Raw genomic sequence first — 18425 nt, forward strand, 5'->3', positions numbered from 1 at the left:
GTTGTGTGCAAACAGTTTGCTAGTTGGTATCCCTGTCTGGGCATGCCCCATGCCCAACCAGCAGTCAGTCCTACATTATTCAAATCTACTTACAACTATTTTCCTGGGTGAGATATTTGTGTGCACTGAGGCTCATGTGCCAGCAACATGTTCAGATCATGAATCAGAGGGACCATAGACCAGCAACTGGAGAGACCAGAATGAGTGAACTTAAGTACCAGAAACATGAATAGGACCTCAGTTGTGCCCATGGTGCCAGCATCTATGAGTGAGGGTGATGAATGAACAATCACTAGCAGCTGTCAAGCTGGACTAACCGTTGTGAAGGTGAAATGGCCTGAAAGCAAGGGAATGTGAGCAAGAGCACAGGAGGAGGAACAACGTAAGTCCTGGACAGCTGCCAGAGAGACCATAGGCTAGGAGGTGTTTGTGAAGGGTCAGCTGGGAAAGGCACTTGTGTCTCTGCATGGAAGTCTCTCAGGGGTGGTCTCTGAGGGAGTTCACTTCTATAGAGGCGAGTGGAATCCTAGCCAACCAACAGAGATCTCTGACTGGGTGTACACATCAGTGTTTCTAAAGACAAGGCCACAAGGGGAGTTGCCTATCCGAGGGACCAGGGGAGCCCCACCAGCTGCCAAAGAGCAGTCTCTCTGAGTAAGGTCTTCATCAACAAGTGGAGTAAGTCTGTAGCCTCAGGGTCTCATGTGATCCAGCTACCAACAACAGGGAAGTCTGGGATTTGGGGACCAGCAACCAGTTAGTGAGCTTGTGAGCCGATCTAAAGGAGGTATTCAGATTTCACACATTTTCAACCTCATCAGCCAAAGAGAGCAACAGGATGACACCCACAGTGATGTTTGTGTTGATCTCTGTGGTCTGTCACACATATGTATATATATTGCATGCATGTGTTTGAGCAGGTGTCTACTGGGATTACACACTCAGCCTTGTTAATGGTTGGATCTGCGGGGAGGCATGATGGAGCTACAGGAGCCTCAGCTCCCTTCTGTTACAGGATTCATTTCCCCCTTACATGTTGCTTCCCTCACAGAACAAAGGATTTATTTTATCTATCAGGGCTCACACATTCATTGCCACTAAGATCAGATATTCTTGGCATAGCAGTAATTTTTTCTACTTAAAAATACTAAAATCATTCATAAGAGTCATTTAAGTTAGAAAAGACCATTAAGATCATAAATGTCTAAATGGGCTTAAAGCCCACAAACCTGTTATGAAGCATTATATGATTTCCTTCACCATTTGAAATGATTAATGGTATTATAGACATTTTCTCAAAATATATAGAAAGCCATGACACATAGTTCGAAGGGAAGAGATAAAATTACAAGCCTAGATAAGCAGTATTCACCCAATCACCTGATTTCAGGCTGACTGTAAAGCGGGTATCAGAATTTGAATAATTGATAGCGAGAATACTTCTAAGAGCCAAAATGAAGCAACCATTACAGGATCAATGGTGAAGTTTTATTTCATACTGATTTCATAGGCTCTCTATTATTCCAGTGAGAGCCTATGAAATAAGTTACTTTATGTACACACCATGGACCCGAAGATCATTGTTACAAAGAGATCCACAATACAAACCTTCTGGCTCATTACACCTTCTGATCAGGTCCCTAGAAAGTACATCTATTTGTGCTCTCATTTTGATCTTGGTATAAGAAGTTTTCACTATTCTCTGTAAAACAACAGGGTCTACTGAACTTACACACTTGGTAATGCAGGAATGAATGGATTAGTTATCACTGGACTAATTGCTGGCTTAACAGCTTATCAAGACTTCACCTCCTAGCAGACCTGCTATGCATGGACAAATGAAGGGTATTCTTTCCCTGCCATCCTGCTTCACTCATCTTCTCCCACCCTCTTAATTAACACATCAGATTATTTCTGGCTACATTAATAAATTAGTCAAAAATAAAATCCACATGGGTATGGGTAACCACATGGGTAACCCACATTCATGAGAACTGAAAGAATTCTCTAGTTCTGCCAATGCTTCACTCCAGCCTTGATTCAACGCCTTCCTCAGGAACAGAGGAGAGCCAGTCAGATGAGAATGGGACATCCATGGAAAAACCAGCATCAGCTACTATTGAGGGAACAAGACTTGATAAGTGATCCTCACAGGACTACCCATTTTTGAGGCTGCTAACAACTGGAGGTTATGTTTAACACAAAACTAACATATGCAGGATGCCTTGTCCGCCAATAAATTCAGGATTACCCTTATAAACACAGACGCTCTATTAAGCACAGTTTTAATTGCTTTATATTGTGGTATTTGAATTAAATGTAAAAAAAAAAAAAAAGCTGGAATAGATTCTCAATCCTATTTTACTTCAAGTTGCTGTCGTAACTCTCAGAACCGTGGTGCTTACACTATTTCCAGTTAGCTGAACAAATTAGATTGAAGGTGATCAGTCTAGAGGGAAGACTGAGAGAGTATCTAATTAATGTCTATAAATACATGAGGACTGGGCATCAAGAAGGCAGGGACAAACTCCTTTTACTTGTGCCCTGTGATAGGACAAGGGGCAAGAGGCTCAAACTCAAGCATAGGAAGTTCCACATCCACATGAGGAAGAACTTATTTACTGTGAGGGTTAAAGAGCACTGGAACAGGCTCCCCAGTGGGGTTGTTGGAGTCTCCTCTGGAGACTTTCAAGACCTGTCTGGATGCCTTTCTGAGTGATCTGCCCTAGTTGTGGGGTTTTCTTGGTCCTGCACTGGCAGGTGGGTTGGACTCGATGACCTTTGGAGGTCCGTTCCAACCCTTAACATTCTGTGATTCTGTGATTAACCATTTGCAGACAATAACTCTTAGAATAACCCAAACAGGAGAAAACAGTTATTTTCTGAAGAATGCTAACACCTCTGTTTTGTGAATGTTCTGGAAACCAATATATGAAGCTGAATCAACTGGCATGTCTGGTCTTATTTACAGTCACAGGGAGGAAGTGGGTAGGAAATACAGGAAATTATTTAGCCGCAAAAATTACCTACATGAAGGACAGAACATTCTATCAGCTCAGTCGTACCTTTCTTTTCCATTTCCAGACCAAAGCCCTCAGAACCAAACAACCATGGGAACAACAAGCACAACACCAGAGAAAAAGAATATTTATGAGTAGGCTTTTGTAGAACAACTTCCAACAGTGTTTAATGAGACGGTTACTGAGATAATTTGGATTATGAACGTTGGTACCAATGCAACAGCTGTTTATTGTATACAGATTAGATTTATAAAATGAGACTAAACATTTATTTTTTACTTTGCATATGAAGTGTTTTTCTTATTGCCCATATTTGGAGCAAAAGCTTACATAAAACATCTTCTAGGTCTGTGAAGTTAAAATTTACTATGCACACTGTCCACATATCAAGACAGGAGGATTTTATCTAAAAAAGGATGCTAACCATACTTAAAGCAGTGGACCTAATCCAGTATCTCACCACTGGCTGAGCAACCCAAATTTTGTTAAATACACAAACACTATGAAGATAAGCTGTACTTCTTTATAAGCACTGTTTAGACTGTATTTACTGCTGTGACTGGACCCAGTGTTTAGAAAAAAATAGCTGCTGTACCAAATTAGCAGACAGCAGATGGAAAAATTAGGCTTATGCAGAATATGAAAGCTACAAAAGTGAGCTTGTCATAATTTAGAGCAAAAGGAGTTTACAGCTGAAATATTATCTGAAGTAATGAAAAAAAACAGGAATTCACAAAAAAAGCTATCCTTTTTCAAGGTAGGCAGTAGCACAGTAAAGCAGCTTTGCCATGGAAGATACACATCCTGATATACTAAAAGACTACAGTTCCTTCATCCACCACAGCCTTTGATTCCTTGACTTTTCCTTTCTTTTTCATTCTTTGAGACATGGTTTACCAGATTAGACATGACATGCATAGTCTGGACCCAAGCTAATCTATCAACTCAACAGCTGCACCATACAATGTGGATTTGAGGTTTCTGGCACCAACTGTGATTCCTGTACTTTGGTTTAGCACAAAGAACACTGATGTCCGGAACATGTAAAAGCATACAAATCAAGTCATGCAAAATCCTCTCAACATTCAGGTTGAGGCCAACAATTTCATGCCCTTGAAACAAGAATAAGAGCTACTACTGTATCTCTTCATATTCCATTTCTCCAGCTGTACAAAGCACATCAATCTATACAGATTCTGTGAGACAGAAACGAGAAAATATTATCTTCTGCTACCATCCCAAATCTGTGTGGAAAGCTCTGGAATGTTACTAAAGAAGAAAATTAGCCTAAAAGATACAGATCCAAATTCTACAAAGTAACAATTGTCTTGGTTTTCTTCACCAAATGAAGGGCTCAACTTCTACCCAAGGAAAGTTTAAGGGAGGATGTCAACTGCACTATGGATAAATCTTCATTCTGAAAAAGCAGGTAACCCAGTATCAGAGATAAGTCCCGACTACATGAAATATGTTGTTTGCCACAAATGACATATCACAACTTCAGATACCTCACTATGAAGAGACAAGTCTACAGAATTTTTATGGTTTAGCACAAACTAGGTTACTATAAGTAGCAAACAATCTTCTTTCTTCCCATTCCCACCCCCTTTGTCATGAAGAAGCACACAGACACACATATACAGACCACCATGACACTGAGAGTGATAACTAAGCACAATTTATGAGGGAAGATCTTACACAAAATATACAGGTATAAAAAACTTTCTTTCTTGGCTGAAGACACAAAGATAAGAGCATGGCTTACAACTTTGCTCTTTCTCTAGGTGTCCTTCTCATGCTGCCTTATGAACCTACAGGACAAAAAGTACTGCCATCTTCAATATTCAAGTTTGCATGTTTTTGACTGCATGCTATTTATACACTAAGTAAATATCTGGAAAATCTGCTCAAGTACTACAGCACAGCTCATTTTCCCAGATATTTTGCTAGTCATTTAATCATAGAAGCCAACAGCTCAATCATGAAAGTCTGTGGTAAGACCTTGATGTTGACACATTACAAAGAACCAACCATTAAAAACATAGGGAGGAATATAATTATTATTCTTCATGGATGGAGAACACACAGGAGAATACAGGTTGCATCAATTTATTTCAGTATCATTGAAATCAAAAGCAAAATTAACAGAAAAATAGTCCACAGAAGGTCAAAGAAGTTACTTCCAATGATTCTGAGTCAAAGAACTCTTAACATCTTTTTCCTATTGGAAGCTCTATAAGATTAAAACAGTATATTACTTCTTCGACAGTCTAATTGCTCTACAAGATTAACTTCTTCCTAAATGAGAAATACCACTTCCAGTAAGTGAAAGACTTACATAAACCAATATATACGGAAGAACCCCTTTCATTAGATTACTTCTTATTCCTAATATGCTCCATCTCCCAGGGATGATTCTACCTTTCTTGAGAGCAAAACATTTAACTAATGGTAGAAAATTAAAAGTTAGAGTTTAGACATGTGCACAGTCACATCTTGAGTGTGGGTAACATACCTCCGTCTCAATCTTGTTTTTCTATCTACATGAAATTATACAGCCCTATCTTCACAGCAGTTGCTATGAAATCAGTTAACATGCATTTATGTTATAAAGAGTTTTAGTATAAAGTTCATGTTTGTCTGCATAAGATGCCCTTTTAGGAGAATTCTGTTAATATGTAGATTTTTTAATTTTATGAGCCTTACAAACCATCTGTCAGCATGTGGAGAACTGGAGACAGAAAAAAGGCTTGCTTCCACAGTTATCTCCTAGATAATTTCTCAGATACCTACTTGCTACTCCTCTGTGGAATAAGAAAAAAACTCCTGTCCTCATAGTAATTAAACAAACAAGCTAGAAGAAATATGTATTAGTTGTGTAAAAAAACAAGGTGTTTCTGAATTTAGTGGGGATTCATCACTAAAAGCAGACAGACAACTTACCAGCATCTCAGAATTAGTCCAATAAAATTCAAAAATTGAAAAGCAGTCTGGATTTTAAATTCTCAAAGTGTTACTAACTTAACCTAAATTAAAAAAAAAAAATAAAAAAAAGCCTAGTCACTGTTACACAATACTCTATTTGGCAGAAACAGACCTGGAGTGCAAAATATAAATATTTTATAAGGCATAATGCAGCAGAGAGCAAGTGAACATGCAAGTGACTGCCCATGAGAAGAAAGGAAATACATTACTCCTTTGAAAGCTCAAAATCAAATAATTTTAACCTTAAATTTTTAATCTTCACTTACTAAAATTTTCCCCTTTGTTGCAAAAGGAATCTGAAGAAAATCAAAGAATCATAGAATGGTTTGGGTTGAAAGGGACCTTGAAGAACATCTAGTTCCAACTTGCCTGCCATGGGCAGGGACACCTCCCACTATACCAGGTTGCAAAAAGCCCCATCCAGCTTTGAACACTTCCAGGGAGGGGGCACCCACAATTTCCCCAGGCAATCTGTTCCACACTCTCACCAGCTTCATGGTGAAGAATTTCATCCTAACACCTAACTTAAATCTACCTTCTCTCAGTTTAGAACCATTACCCCTCATCTTATTGCTACACAACCTTGTAAAAAGTCCCTCCCCAGCTTTCCTGTAGGCCCCCTTCAGGTACTGGAAGGCCTCTATAAGGTCTCCCCAGAGCCTTCTCTTCTCCAGGCTGAACAACTCCAACTCCCTCAGCCTGCTTTCATAGGAGAGGTGCTCCATCCCTCTGAGAATCTTCATGGCCCTTCCCTGGACTCACTCCAACAGTTCCATGTCCTTCTTGTGTTGGGAGCTCCAGAACTACACACAGTTCTCCAGGTAGGGTCTCACAAGAGCAGAGTAGAATGCTCCCTCAGTCTGCTAGTTGAGCTGCTTCTGATGCAGCCCAGGACATGGCTGACTTTCTGGGTGGTAAGTGTACATCACAGACTCATGTTGAGCTTCTCGACAACCAACACCCCCAAAGTACTTCTCCTCAGGGCTGCTCTCAATCTCTTCTTCCCCCAGCCTGCATTTGTGTTTGGGATTGCCCTTACCCAGGTGCAGGACAGCCCACCTTTTAGGCTTCTCAAGGTCCCTCCGGATGGCCTCCCTTCCCTCCAGCATGTCACCACACCACACAGCTTGGTGCTGTCATCAGTCTTGCTGAGGGTTCACTCAATCCCACTGTCCATGTTGCTGACAAAGATGTTAAACAGCACTGGTCCTAATACCCACCCCTGCAGAATGCCACACGTCACAGATCTCCACTTGGACATCAACCCGTTGATCACAACTCTTTGTGTGCGACCATCCAGACAATTCCCTATCCATCAAGTGGTCCATCCCTCAAGTCCATGCCTCTCCAATTTAAAGACAAGGATGCTGTGTCAAATGCTTTGCACAACTCCAGGAAGATTGTCAGTTGCTCTTCCGTTATTACACCAACGCTTTAAACCATCACAGAAGGCCATCAAATTAGTCAGTCATGGTTTGCCCTTAGTGACGCCATGTTAACTGTCACCAGTCACCTCCTTAATACCTTTGCCAGTTTTTGTATTTGGTATGAAGTATCATAATCACTGCTCTGAGCCACATTCAAGTTGCCTAGGACAGACATTGAGTATTATTCGCTGTTTCACAAAATCAGACACAGAAAGACTAGACCAACAGAAAACTCAGAGGAACAAAAAGCATTAGCTGGAAAGCATACCCTTGTTCCAAGATGAAGTTGCACCTTTTAAAGCATACACCACTGCAACATCCAAGATAGTTTACTTTTTACTTTTAACCTTTTACTAAACAGCTGTCTTTTCCCTCAAAAAAAAAAAAATATATATATATATATGGACAATTTGGTACTACTTTGCAGGTGATGTTTCCTTACTCTGTGGCAATTCACATTCAGAGGCCAATTCAGTATGCTCTAAGAAAATTAAGGAGTAGGGAAAACACTGCTTACTCCAGAGCTATCAGGCTCTTTGTCCTTATTCCAACAAACTTGCTGACTTGCTAGTAGCTACCATTAAAAGTGAGACAAGTCCAACAGGCTAAAGAAAGGTGAAGCATCATAAGGCAGCAATCTAGCCCCTTTCACATGTACCCCCTGGCACCACTCCACTGCCCCCTCCTCAAAAAAAAAACACCACACACACAAAAAAAAAAAAACAAAACACCAAAAACAAAACCCCACACAAAAACAAATGAGCACCACAGTCTTGTGCATCCAGACAATAACCCTTACATGACACTACCAAAATTAAGTTCTGGTTACCAAACAAACAAACAAAAAAAAACCTTTTGCTTTGGGAGAACACAAGTGTCCAGCCTAAAACTCTTCACACTTAAGCTCTCAGTTATGCACAGAAGTACTTCTAAACTACTTTCTAAACACTGCAGTCGTAACAGCTGATCTTTAGATGCCTATAGTACATTACTTCCTTGGCAAATTCAAATACTTTGTAGAATGTTCCAATTTAAGAAAAACTGTTCTTACACACAAAAGAACAGTACAAACAATTAAATAGGTAACTTCAACAGGAAGAAAAATATTTGCTTTGTGATACAGAACCTAATATGCTATTCAAGAGACAGATGAAGTTTGAGAAACACAGTGTTAACATGACACTGAATATACCTAACATTGTTTGAAGCAAGCATTTAAGAGTTTGACAAGTAACTGTTAGTTTGTTAAACATGGTATTTTAAGCTAGCCATGCAGCCAAAATAATGTTAATATTAAAGACGCAATCACAGATATCTTAACTATATCACATGTAAGCTGGCACAGCTAACTGTGTCAGGCTCATTTATCCATGATTAGAGCATATTTCAAAGCCAAAGATTTTTGCTACTTGCACTGGGTATGTTACAGATAATTAACAGTTTGGAGAGACTTTGCCAATTAACTAAATTAACTTCAAAATTAAGCCAATTTCTTGTATCAATAAGGTTATTTCTATTGCATTAGCAATAATGTTATTAGCTTAGCAAAGCCAAAGCAAAACTTAAGTTCTCTTACCACGTCATCTGTCAGTGTCTTGATATTTAAGTGCTGTAAATCAAACAGGAAACCAGTCATGTCACAATTGTGAAGTAAAACAAACAAACAACAAAAGCACCCAAACAAAAAAGCAACTGTCAGTTATAGTTACTGTTATTCAACATAAGATGCAAATTAAACATTACTGACTCATGGCACAATGTGCTAGTTTGGTTTGGTGGGATTTTTTTGTTGTGGGGCAGGGGACCCAGGATTGTCTCCGGTAAGAAGCTGAGATGCTCCCCCCAGCTCCAAACCCAGCCGAGGAGCCACTAGAGAGACAATAGATGTGCCTCTGTGATTAACATACAAAAGAATTTATGTAAGACCTGAGCAGAGCGAGCAGTTGAGAAAGAAGAGCTGTGCTGGAGAGGTGAAAGGCAGTGCTGGGGTGAAGATACCGGGTGGTTGGTGAGGAAGAAAAGAAGGTTGCCCAAGCAGAAGTTTCCCTGCAACCCATGGCGAGATGACGGGCTATCTCCCTGCATTCATGGGGAAACATTGTGGAACATTCCCTGAGGCTCAAGGAGGGGTGAACTTGGCCAGTGGATTTGGATTTTGTGGCCAGTGGACTCAGACTTGCTTCCAGTGGACTTGGATTATGCAAGCTGTAGAAGACCTCATTGCAGGGGAGGTGACTGTTCCCGAAGCAGCCTGTGACTCTGTGGGAAGGCCAGGCTGGTGCAGCTCCAGACCTCGTGGGAAGGACTGATGAAGGAGAGGTTCGTGGAGGACTCTCTCCCATGGAAGGGACCCTGTGGGGAAGCAGGGAAGGCCTCTAAGGAATCCTTACTCCTGAGGAAAGAGCGGCAGGAAACATCAGACTGTGAACTGACTAAACCCCATCCCCTGTCCCCCTGTGCTGCTGGGGGGAAGGAGAGAGAGAAACTCAGAACAAAGTCATTTGGGCCTGAGAAGAAGAGTGGGGTGGGGTAACATATGCAAGCCCTGCTCTTTGTGTTGTGTGTGTCCTGTGTGTATTTGATTAGTATGAAATTAAATTATTATTTTTCCCCAGCTTGAATCCATTTTGCCTGTGACCTTAATCGGTGAAGAACCCTCCTTGTCCTTTGTCTCAACCCAGGAGCTTTTTCCTCCTCATCCCAGAGAGTGTGGGGGGGCAGGGGGAGAGCTGAGTGAGAGACCATGGGGCTGTTGCTTTGTTGTCGTGCTGCCCCAAACCACGACAGATATTTCAGTAGGGACTGCTACCCATGTCTCTAACACACTTTCAGGTATGCTATAGAGACCAACTAACTAAATTATCTCTAAGTGAAACAGTTCCTGAATCAACTCTTCTGTTCTCCACTGCACATGAACACACAAAGCAAGTGCTAGGTCATACAGCTCTTGCAGAAAACCTGAAGAGCAGCACTGAAGAACACTGGTGACTGATGAGTCAGTGTTACAGGGATCCCATTAAAAGTTTTCATGAAGACGCCAGGAACAGACTTGGCAGGGAAATGGAAAGAACATGAAGTCACATACTGAGATAGATGCTTAGGCTATTTTTAGACTCCCCCCACTGACTAATGTACAAAGCTTGGCAGCAGCTATAGCAATTGTCAATGGCTCTATCCAAATTAATCAGATTTGGAAACTCTTGCTTTGTCTTCACCAAGTCAAGAATATTTAGGCATCAATACTTATGACATCTTCTGTGGCTCTTCTCTCAGAATCAAAGAACAATTTGTGTTGGATCAAATATTATACTATGATAGCTCTACTCTGAGTATTATCAAGACAGTGAGGAAGAAGCATCTGATGAATGGCTATGAAGTTAAAAACTACAGCGCAAGTGAATTGGGAGGAAACACTCAGTACTAAGTGTCAAAATGTAAGTTCTACCATCAACTAAAAAAAAGGAGATAGGTCAGTACTGAACTTCTATGACAAACTCATTCCATGTTCTAATAAATGATGATTTTTTAAAGAGGAAAACAAGGTGAAAAGATTCCAAGAGACTGAAGATCTGTATCCCAGTCTTCCCATTGGTGTTCTCATGCTGCATGGATAAATCTGACTTTTGCTTCACACACTCCTATGGAGCCGGGTTGGTCTTTCCATTCTACTAAATAGCTACGAAGACAGCACGAGCATTACTTTCTGTCCTTTGCAAGAGCTCATGTCTTTACATTTAGCAAGCTGCTGTTGTAATACCTCTATCCTTGGGTGATCAAAACTGCAGGAGAAAACACTAACATACAGTCTCACACTGTAACTTGGTAGCATATTATTTTTCCATACACACAACTTAAATCACTAAGCTTTAAGCAATGGACAGATACCATTGTGAAGCTCCTCTAACATGGTAGAAGACTGAGCAACCTGCTAGAATGAAAATTTTCTGCATTATATTCTTTGAGGTGGACGTTCAAGATTCACGTCAAACGCATGTACATTCCACAAAACAGACACAGGAAGCACATCAGGTTCACTTCCACTTAGGAACAGATGTTGGATGTTCTGCAACTGCTCTGTACAAACACCACCATCATCATCCATGGAATCAAAGCAATATTTTTCAGGTTCAGGTTGTGTTATTTGAAAAAGACAAAGTTAATGGAATAGTTCAAGCTAATTTTGTACCTTTCCATTAAGCTGTGAAATTCAGAAATGGAATTCACTGCAATAAAGGGTGAAACCTTCCCCATTTTTTACATCAGAGCACCTCATCAATCCAGGTCATCCGACTAATTAGTGAGGAAAAATAAGCACCACACAACCAATTAAAGACACCTGAGTGGTATCAGAAACTCAATATATAGCTATGAGTCTCCTAAGTCTTCAGCTTACTGGATATCTGCAGAACAGGAATCTAAAAATACCAGCATAAGACATCTTTCAGACAATGTTGTGGGGTCTGGTTCAAAAAGGAAGTTAAACCAGTTAATCAGCACTCATCTATAAACATTTGTGATACTGTATTTCAAGAAACTCCATACAAGCTACAACCTAATGTTCAGATCTTTCAGCACTTTAATATTAAAGAACGGAATGACTTCCAGTAAGACATCTAAAAAGACTTATGCAAATTTTATGTTATAATACTTCTTAGTCAGAAGAGCTGGTTAAAACATGAGAACTTAAGTGACATTTTTCCCTTCTCCCTCACTGCACCCTTCTTTTCTGGCAAGGCTGTACAGAGTAATACCACCTGCTAACTTTCCTGATCTTCTGTAGCATTCAAGGATACAGAGATATGGAACATTACACGCGGTCTTCACAAAAAAATCTCACCACACATTATCTTTTGCTGGCATTACATTAAAAGGAGTGCTATAACTCAAGAACAGGAGTATATTGTTATTCTTGCCACGCCAAACAAATAAAAAAACACATTTCTAATGAGGGGAAAAAATAACTACACCACAGTTAGGTACAGGTTGGAGTGCTTTACTACTGCAGGAACATATTTTTATTTTCAGGCCTGGATATGTCAGCTCACAGAAGACATATTCTATTCAAGAGAATAGGTTGCCTTAAATATAGGCCTGCAAGTAAATAGATCTGGCTTAAGAAATATTCCAGTAATATTCAGTTAATGCTAAAAACATGATAAAAGTTTATAGAACATTGCTTTGCAATGGATGAAAATAATATCCTATTCTGAGCCTTCTATGAGCTACCTCAGAAAAAAAAAATTATTGGTTTTGAGAACATAGGAACTATGTACAAGTATTCCTCTAGTATGTAGAAAATAGATATGCAAAACTGTAAACCAAACTATCACTATTTTAAGTACACTGACATACTGCTTTCTAGTTAGAGAGATACAAAACCATTAAGAAATTAAAGAGTTAATTAAAATACTTTAGAAGTCCAGATTTATCAATAGCACAGTTGGAAAAGCAGAACCACAAAATCCTAGAATCATTTTGGTTGGCAAAGAACTTTCAGATCATCAAGTACAACCATTAAACTAACACTTCCAAGTCCACCACTAAACCATGTCCCTAAGCATCACATCTATAGGTCTTTTCAATACTTCCAGGGATGGTGATTCCACCACTTCCCTGGGCAGCCTGTTCCAGTGCCTGACAACCCTTTCAGTGAAGAATTTTTTCCTAATATCTAATCCAAACCTCCCTTGGTGCAACATGAGCCCACTTCCTATTGCCCTTTCACTTGTGACTTGGAAGAAGAGACCAAACTCCACCTCACTACAACCTCCTTCCACATAGTTGTAGAGAATGATAAAGTCTCCCTCCCCTCAGGCTCCTTTTCTCCAGACTGAACAACCCTAGTTCCCTCGGCCACTCCTCATAAGACTTGTTCTCCAGACCCTTCACCAGCTTCCTTGCCCTTCTTTGGATATGCTATGGAACCTCAATGTCTTGTAGTAAGGGCGCCAGATCTGAAGACAGTACTCAAGACACAGCCTCATCAATGCCAAATACGGGGGACAAACACTCCCAGGTCCTTTTCCACCAGGCAGCTTTCCAGCCACTTTCCAGAATTATCACCATTGCTTAGTCTTCAGCTATACAAACACATTTGTGAACAACTAATGATTTGTAAAAAACTGTTTTCCAGGGTAACTTTTGTTTGCAATTGAGCAGAAGCAGTTCAGTTAAAGCTAAGCCACAATTAAAAAGAAGTGTATAGAGGTCTTATTTTTGAAGAAAGTAAGCAATCCAACATGGAATTACCCCTTATTGAAGATTATGTCACTCAGGTAAATAACTGGTTTCACTGGATACAGGATATACACATACATACAGTGTGCGGTACAGTATTCTTGGTAAGCTGTGAAAAGCCTCAACCTCAAAGACATCAAAGATGGTGAAGTGACAGTCTCAGACAAAAAAACAAAAGGTACAATAGGACACAACCGCAGAGGTTCACAGCACATGCACAGCAAAAAGACAACTACTTGCAGAACAGAAAGAGCACCGCGTTTCTTGAAAAGGTCATACATGATGAAGTCATTTGTCATACAACTTCTGCACCATCCAGCTAGGGAAAGTAAGCCAAATACTATTTGGTTTCATATATATTCACAGTAAAGAATCTTATTGTCATACAGAAGAGGATGATCTTATGTTGCATAATCAAACAGTAGAACATACTGAAAGTTAATCTGCAAAACAAAGTTTAACATGTTGAGTCATTGTCTATATATAATCACCCCAGTCAAATCAGGGAAGAAACAGTGAAGCAAAGCAGAGAAATAAGGAAATGCCATGTAATGGGATCAACAGTACTAGGTTTGATCTTTTGTGTCATTAGATTTATTTCTCTAACATTGCATAAGCATATTTAAAAACAAAATTCTATCTCAATGAGGTAAAAACAGTCCAGACAAACAGGTCCAGAATGCAGGAGGAATGCCATCTCCTCAAACTGGATTTCAGGCTCACGCCTTTAGCATTTTCTCCAGAAGCACTACAGCTCACTCTGATTTGCTGGTCATAAATGGAATTAGAAGACTGACACTTAGCCATACACCCTTGCCCTTATGAGTGGAGTTTTAGGCACGTAAAGTAACATGCTAAACAAGAATTTCAACATACATGTCTTCCACCACCCTGAAATACTTCAATGCTTCAATTTACAAAAAATTTAAAAATCTCACACCCTAGTATCTAAATCCTTTCTGGATCTTCATGTTTGCCTTCCTTACAGAAGGGGCAGGGGTGGGAAACAAACTCCCTTTCAAACCACCATACATGTGTATAGCTTATTAGATTTATCGATAAGACCTTAGAGCCTATATGTAGCTATGAGAAGAAGAGGAAAAAAAAAAAAAAAAGAAGAGGGTTAAGAGGGTTTAAGCAAGACATAGTGAGTTTTAGAAGAACTGGCCAACTTCTGTCTTAATGCCAAAACTAAGTAAATGAAGACTAAGGATGTTCATGTAATCACACAATTCCCTTTCTACCTTTTTAAATTAGAAAATGGAAAGAACTCATCACGCACTGCCACTGCCATTAATTATATCACCAAAAAGATTGAACACTAGCTGGTTTTCCCCCAACGGCTATTCAATACTGAAGCAGAGAATGCAAGGAAACCTGTAGACTTGGTTAGAGATGTAAACTGGATTATTTCAGTGGATGCTTTTACTTTAGGATCTCCTTCGTCACAATATTGCCTCCGTAATTTTGCTACCTCAGTCTGTAAATACAATTTAGAAACTGCTGTATAATGCCACAGCACTTCCTACTTTTAATTTGCAATATACTACTTCAGCATTTATTTAATGACTTTATCACACACTCCCTCCCTGTTTCTTGGAAATCAGTCTGAAAAGCAATCATCAGGGGCAAAATTATCTTAACGTGACAGCTTCTACACAGTGATACTCTTTAGACATTGATGAGTTAAACTCAAAATTGGTTCTTACAGGTAAGATTATATAACAAAATGCTAGAACACAGCACTAAAAGTTAATATCATAACCCACAGTGTTAATTCATGCCAACAAAAATAACAGCATGAGGAATTTACAGTTTTACAAAGCTGCAATAAAGTGTTTTAGGTAACAGCTGTTCAGCAATCATTTCTTTAAAAGGCTCATTTAGATTCAAGGTCTTACACTGCAGCATAACTGCAGCAATAATTCAGTCACTTGGTAATTAAAGATACTGACATAGATCCGTCTTACCTCTCTTCTCTCTGCCAGAGAACTGGAAGTGCTTTCGCTCTTAACTACATCTTTTTTTTTATTTACAGACACTGTTAAATGTGTTAATTTGTATATTTTTAACAGATTGGTGCAAACAAGAAAGCCTTCTTGACTCATATAAATTGATAAAGAACTTTATCAAAAGCATAACCTGAAAGTCACTGAAGACAGGTCAATGGTATACTGAAATTAATAGAAACACCTCTAACTTGAGCTAGAAATTGAAGTTGATCTTTTGAGGACTTCTGTCTACAGGATGTAGTTCTAGTAAAGTACAATTGGAAGTCACATAATACAGCATTCACTTCTATTATTTTCAAACACTTCTAATATAATTTAAAAAAAAAAACAACCAAACATACAGTCAAGGAGAGGAAGAGGCAAACAACTGCTTTTTATAACATCCCCCCCACCAGATTTCAAGCTTCCTGCTCAGTCAATGTATATACAGAAAACAGGTATAATCTTTGCCACCCTTCAATTGATTTTCTCTTTCTACCAAGCCCTAACCCTCAAGGGTGAAAGTAAGAGCTTTCAATAGGGTGGAAGTATCCCAGTATCATAGAATATATTTTCTCTTTTAAGAATCCCAGTCTGCTAATACCTTTGACCTGCTGAACAAAGCCAAGCTGGTATGTGCTTCAAAATTAACCACCTCTCCTTCAAACTATTAAAAAAAAATAACTGGTAACGGAATAGAGAGCTGAGAAGTTCATTTATTCATTTCTTTTGAAAAGCTAATGTGTTCAGAAAGGCAGTATTTTAAGATCACATTTGACTGGACTCAACCACTATAACTGTTTAGCCCAAAGACTCTTTCTCCCCCCTAAAAAATGAAATTGTTTTTAAAAAGAGAGCTTTTCCTCCTGCTAAACAAAAATGTTCATGGGAGGGTGGGGGGAAGAGGTACATGTTAACCATGTCAGCATTGTCAACCAGCAATCCAATTTCACCTCAAGGTTTGTCAGAGAATTAAATTATTTTTCAGATTAACATATCTGCTGTGATGAATCGGTATGTTGCATTGATTGGAAGGGTCCAACATGGAACTTACTTTCAAGCATTTCACACTGAGGTAAATTAGACTAATACAACCTGGATGACTTGAGCTCACTGAATCTAACAGCCAATTTCATTCACATTTGACAAATGTACAAGAGATCTGCAATATAATTCAAGTGACATGAAGAAGTACACCTACTGTAAGTATCCTGAACAAAGAAAAGGCTATAGCCTATCTGTAGGACTGGGTTACAGTGAAATCAAAGGTGTGAGATTAAAATGTATATATTCTGACACAAAACTAATATAACTAATAAAAGTATATTGAAGATGTATTATGGGAAGAGTTAGATGTGAACACAGATAAACTATCTCCCACCCAAAAAAACAAAGCTAGTCTTGTAAGACAACAGGAGATAGATAGTAAGGAAATTTTACCAATTTTAGATTTAATAGCTGAGTGATAAATATTCTGTATTGCAATATCTTAGGGCAGAAATTTATGAAGCAATAAAAAGAAAAACACATCTCATAATACCCTTCAAGTGAACTACCCAAATCAAATAAGTTGGTTGATGTCTACAACAGTTACAGTAACTCTAGTTGTACCACTCTACGTTTCTTCACTAGAAATTATTAGACTGGACAAGCCAGGGATTAGAGACTACTACTGTTCAAAGGTTGTGGTAGCTATCACATCTCCTTAGGTTTTGAGTCATGGAGCAGCCTGATGGATAGGAACAGGTAAATTCCACAGCTCATATTTGTTAACTATACCACTCACAACAGTTGGCACAAAGCATAGCTTGAACACAATCCAGGTTCAGAGAACTACCATTTTTTAGTTTCCTATAAACACCTCAGGGTGAACTGGACTAGACTAGAATAGTTCAGCTGGAAGGGACGTACAACAATCATCCAGTCCAATGGCCTGACCATTTCAGGACTGACCAAAAGTTAAAGCATGTTATTAAGGACATTGTCCAAATGCCTCTAAACACTGACAGGCTTGGGACATCGACTGCCTCTCTAGGAAGCACGGTCCAGTCTTTGACCACCTTCTTGGTAAACAAATGCTTCCTAACATCGAGCCTAAACTTCTTCTGGTGCAGCTTTGAACCAATCCCACATGTCCTATCACTAGATAGCAGGAAAGAGAGATCAGCACCTATATCTCCACTTTTCCTCTTCAGGAAGCTGTAAGAGCAATGAGGTCACCCCTGAGCCTCCTTTTCTCCAGATCGGACAAGCCCCTAGTCCCTATCCATCTTTAATAGGACACGCCTTCCAGCCCCTTCACCAGTTTAGTTGTCCTCCTCCGGACTCATTGAAGGACCTTCATATCCTTCTTCATGGGCCTTCTTAAATTGAGAGGCCCAGAACTACACACAGTTCTCAAGGTAGGCCACATTGGTGCTAAATACAGCAGGATAATCACCTCTTTTTATAATTTTTTAAAGCTTTTGCAGGCTGCATTTTGACATGGCATTCTCATGAGTTAAGGATATTCTCACTCATCCCTGCTTAAAGAGTTTCAGAAACTGGGCAAGGGGAACAGGGACAGGACAAAATAAAAAAAATAATAATTAAAAAATCCCACCCACATGATGATCACATACCCTTCAAAGTTAAGTCAGAAACTCAAATTCAGCTCCCTTTATTTTATGTACCCGGGTCAAAAATCAACGCTGTAACCTCAAAAAGCCAGTCAGCTGATGCCCATATTTGCATTTGCTCAAAACCACCCTTGCCTAGCCTGGTAA

At 39.5% G+C, this 18425-nt stretch overlaps 1 protein-coding gene across 1 annotated transcript in view; it reads right to left on the reverse strand.

Moving 5' to 3' along the window:
* The window catches only part of DIAPH3 (diaphanous related formin 3), a 236530-nt gene that overhangs the window by 214733 nt on the left and 3372 nt on the right, over positions 1–18425 (reverse strand). Inside the window, exon 2 of the mRNA XM_051623494.1 lies at positions 9009–9041. Within this exon, the coding sequence (XP_051479454.1) occupies positions 9009–9041 (33 nt within the window). The remainder of the gene's footprint in view (positions 1–9008; positions 9042–18425) is intronic.

The sequence above is a fragment of the Apus apus genome, chromosome 1, assembly GCF_020740795.1.
Source record: "Apus apus isolate bApuApu2 chromosome 1, bApuApu2.pri.cur, whole genome shotgun sequence".
NCBI classification, from domain to species: domain Eukaryota; kingdom Metazoa; phylum Chordata; class Aves; order Apodiformes; family Apodidae; genus Apus; species Apus apus.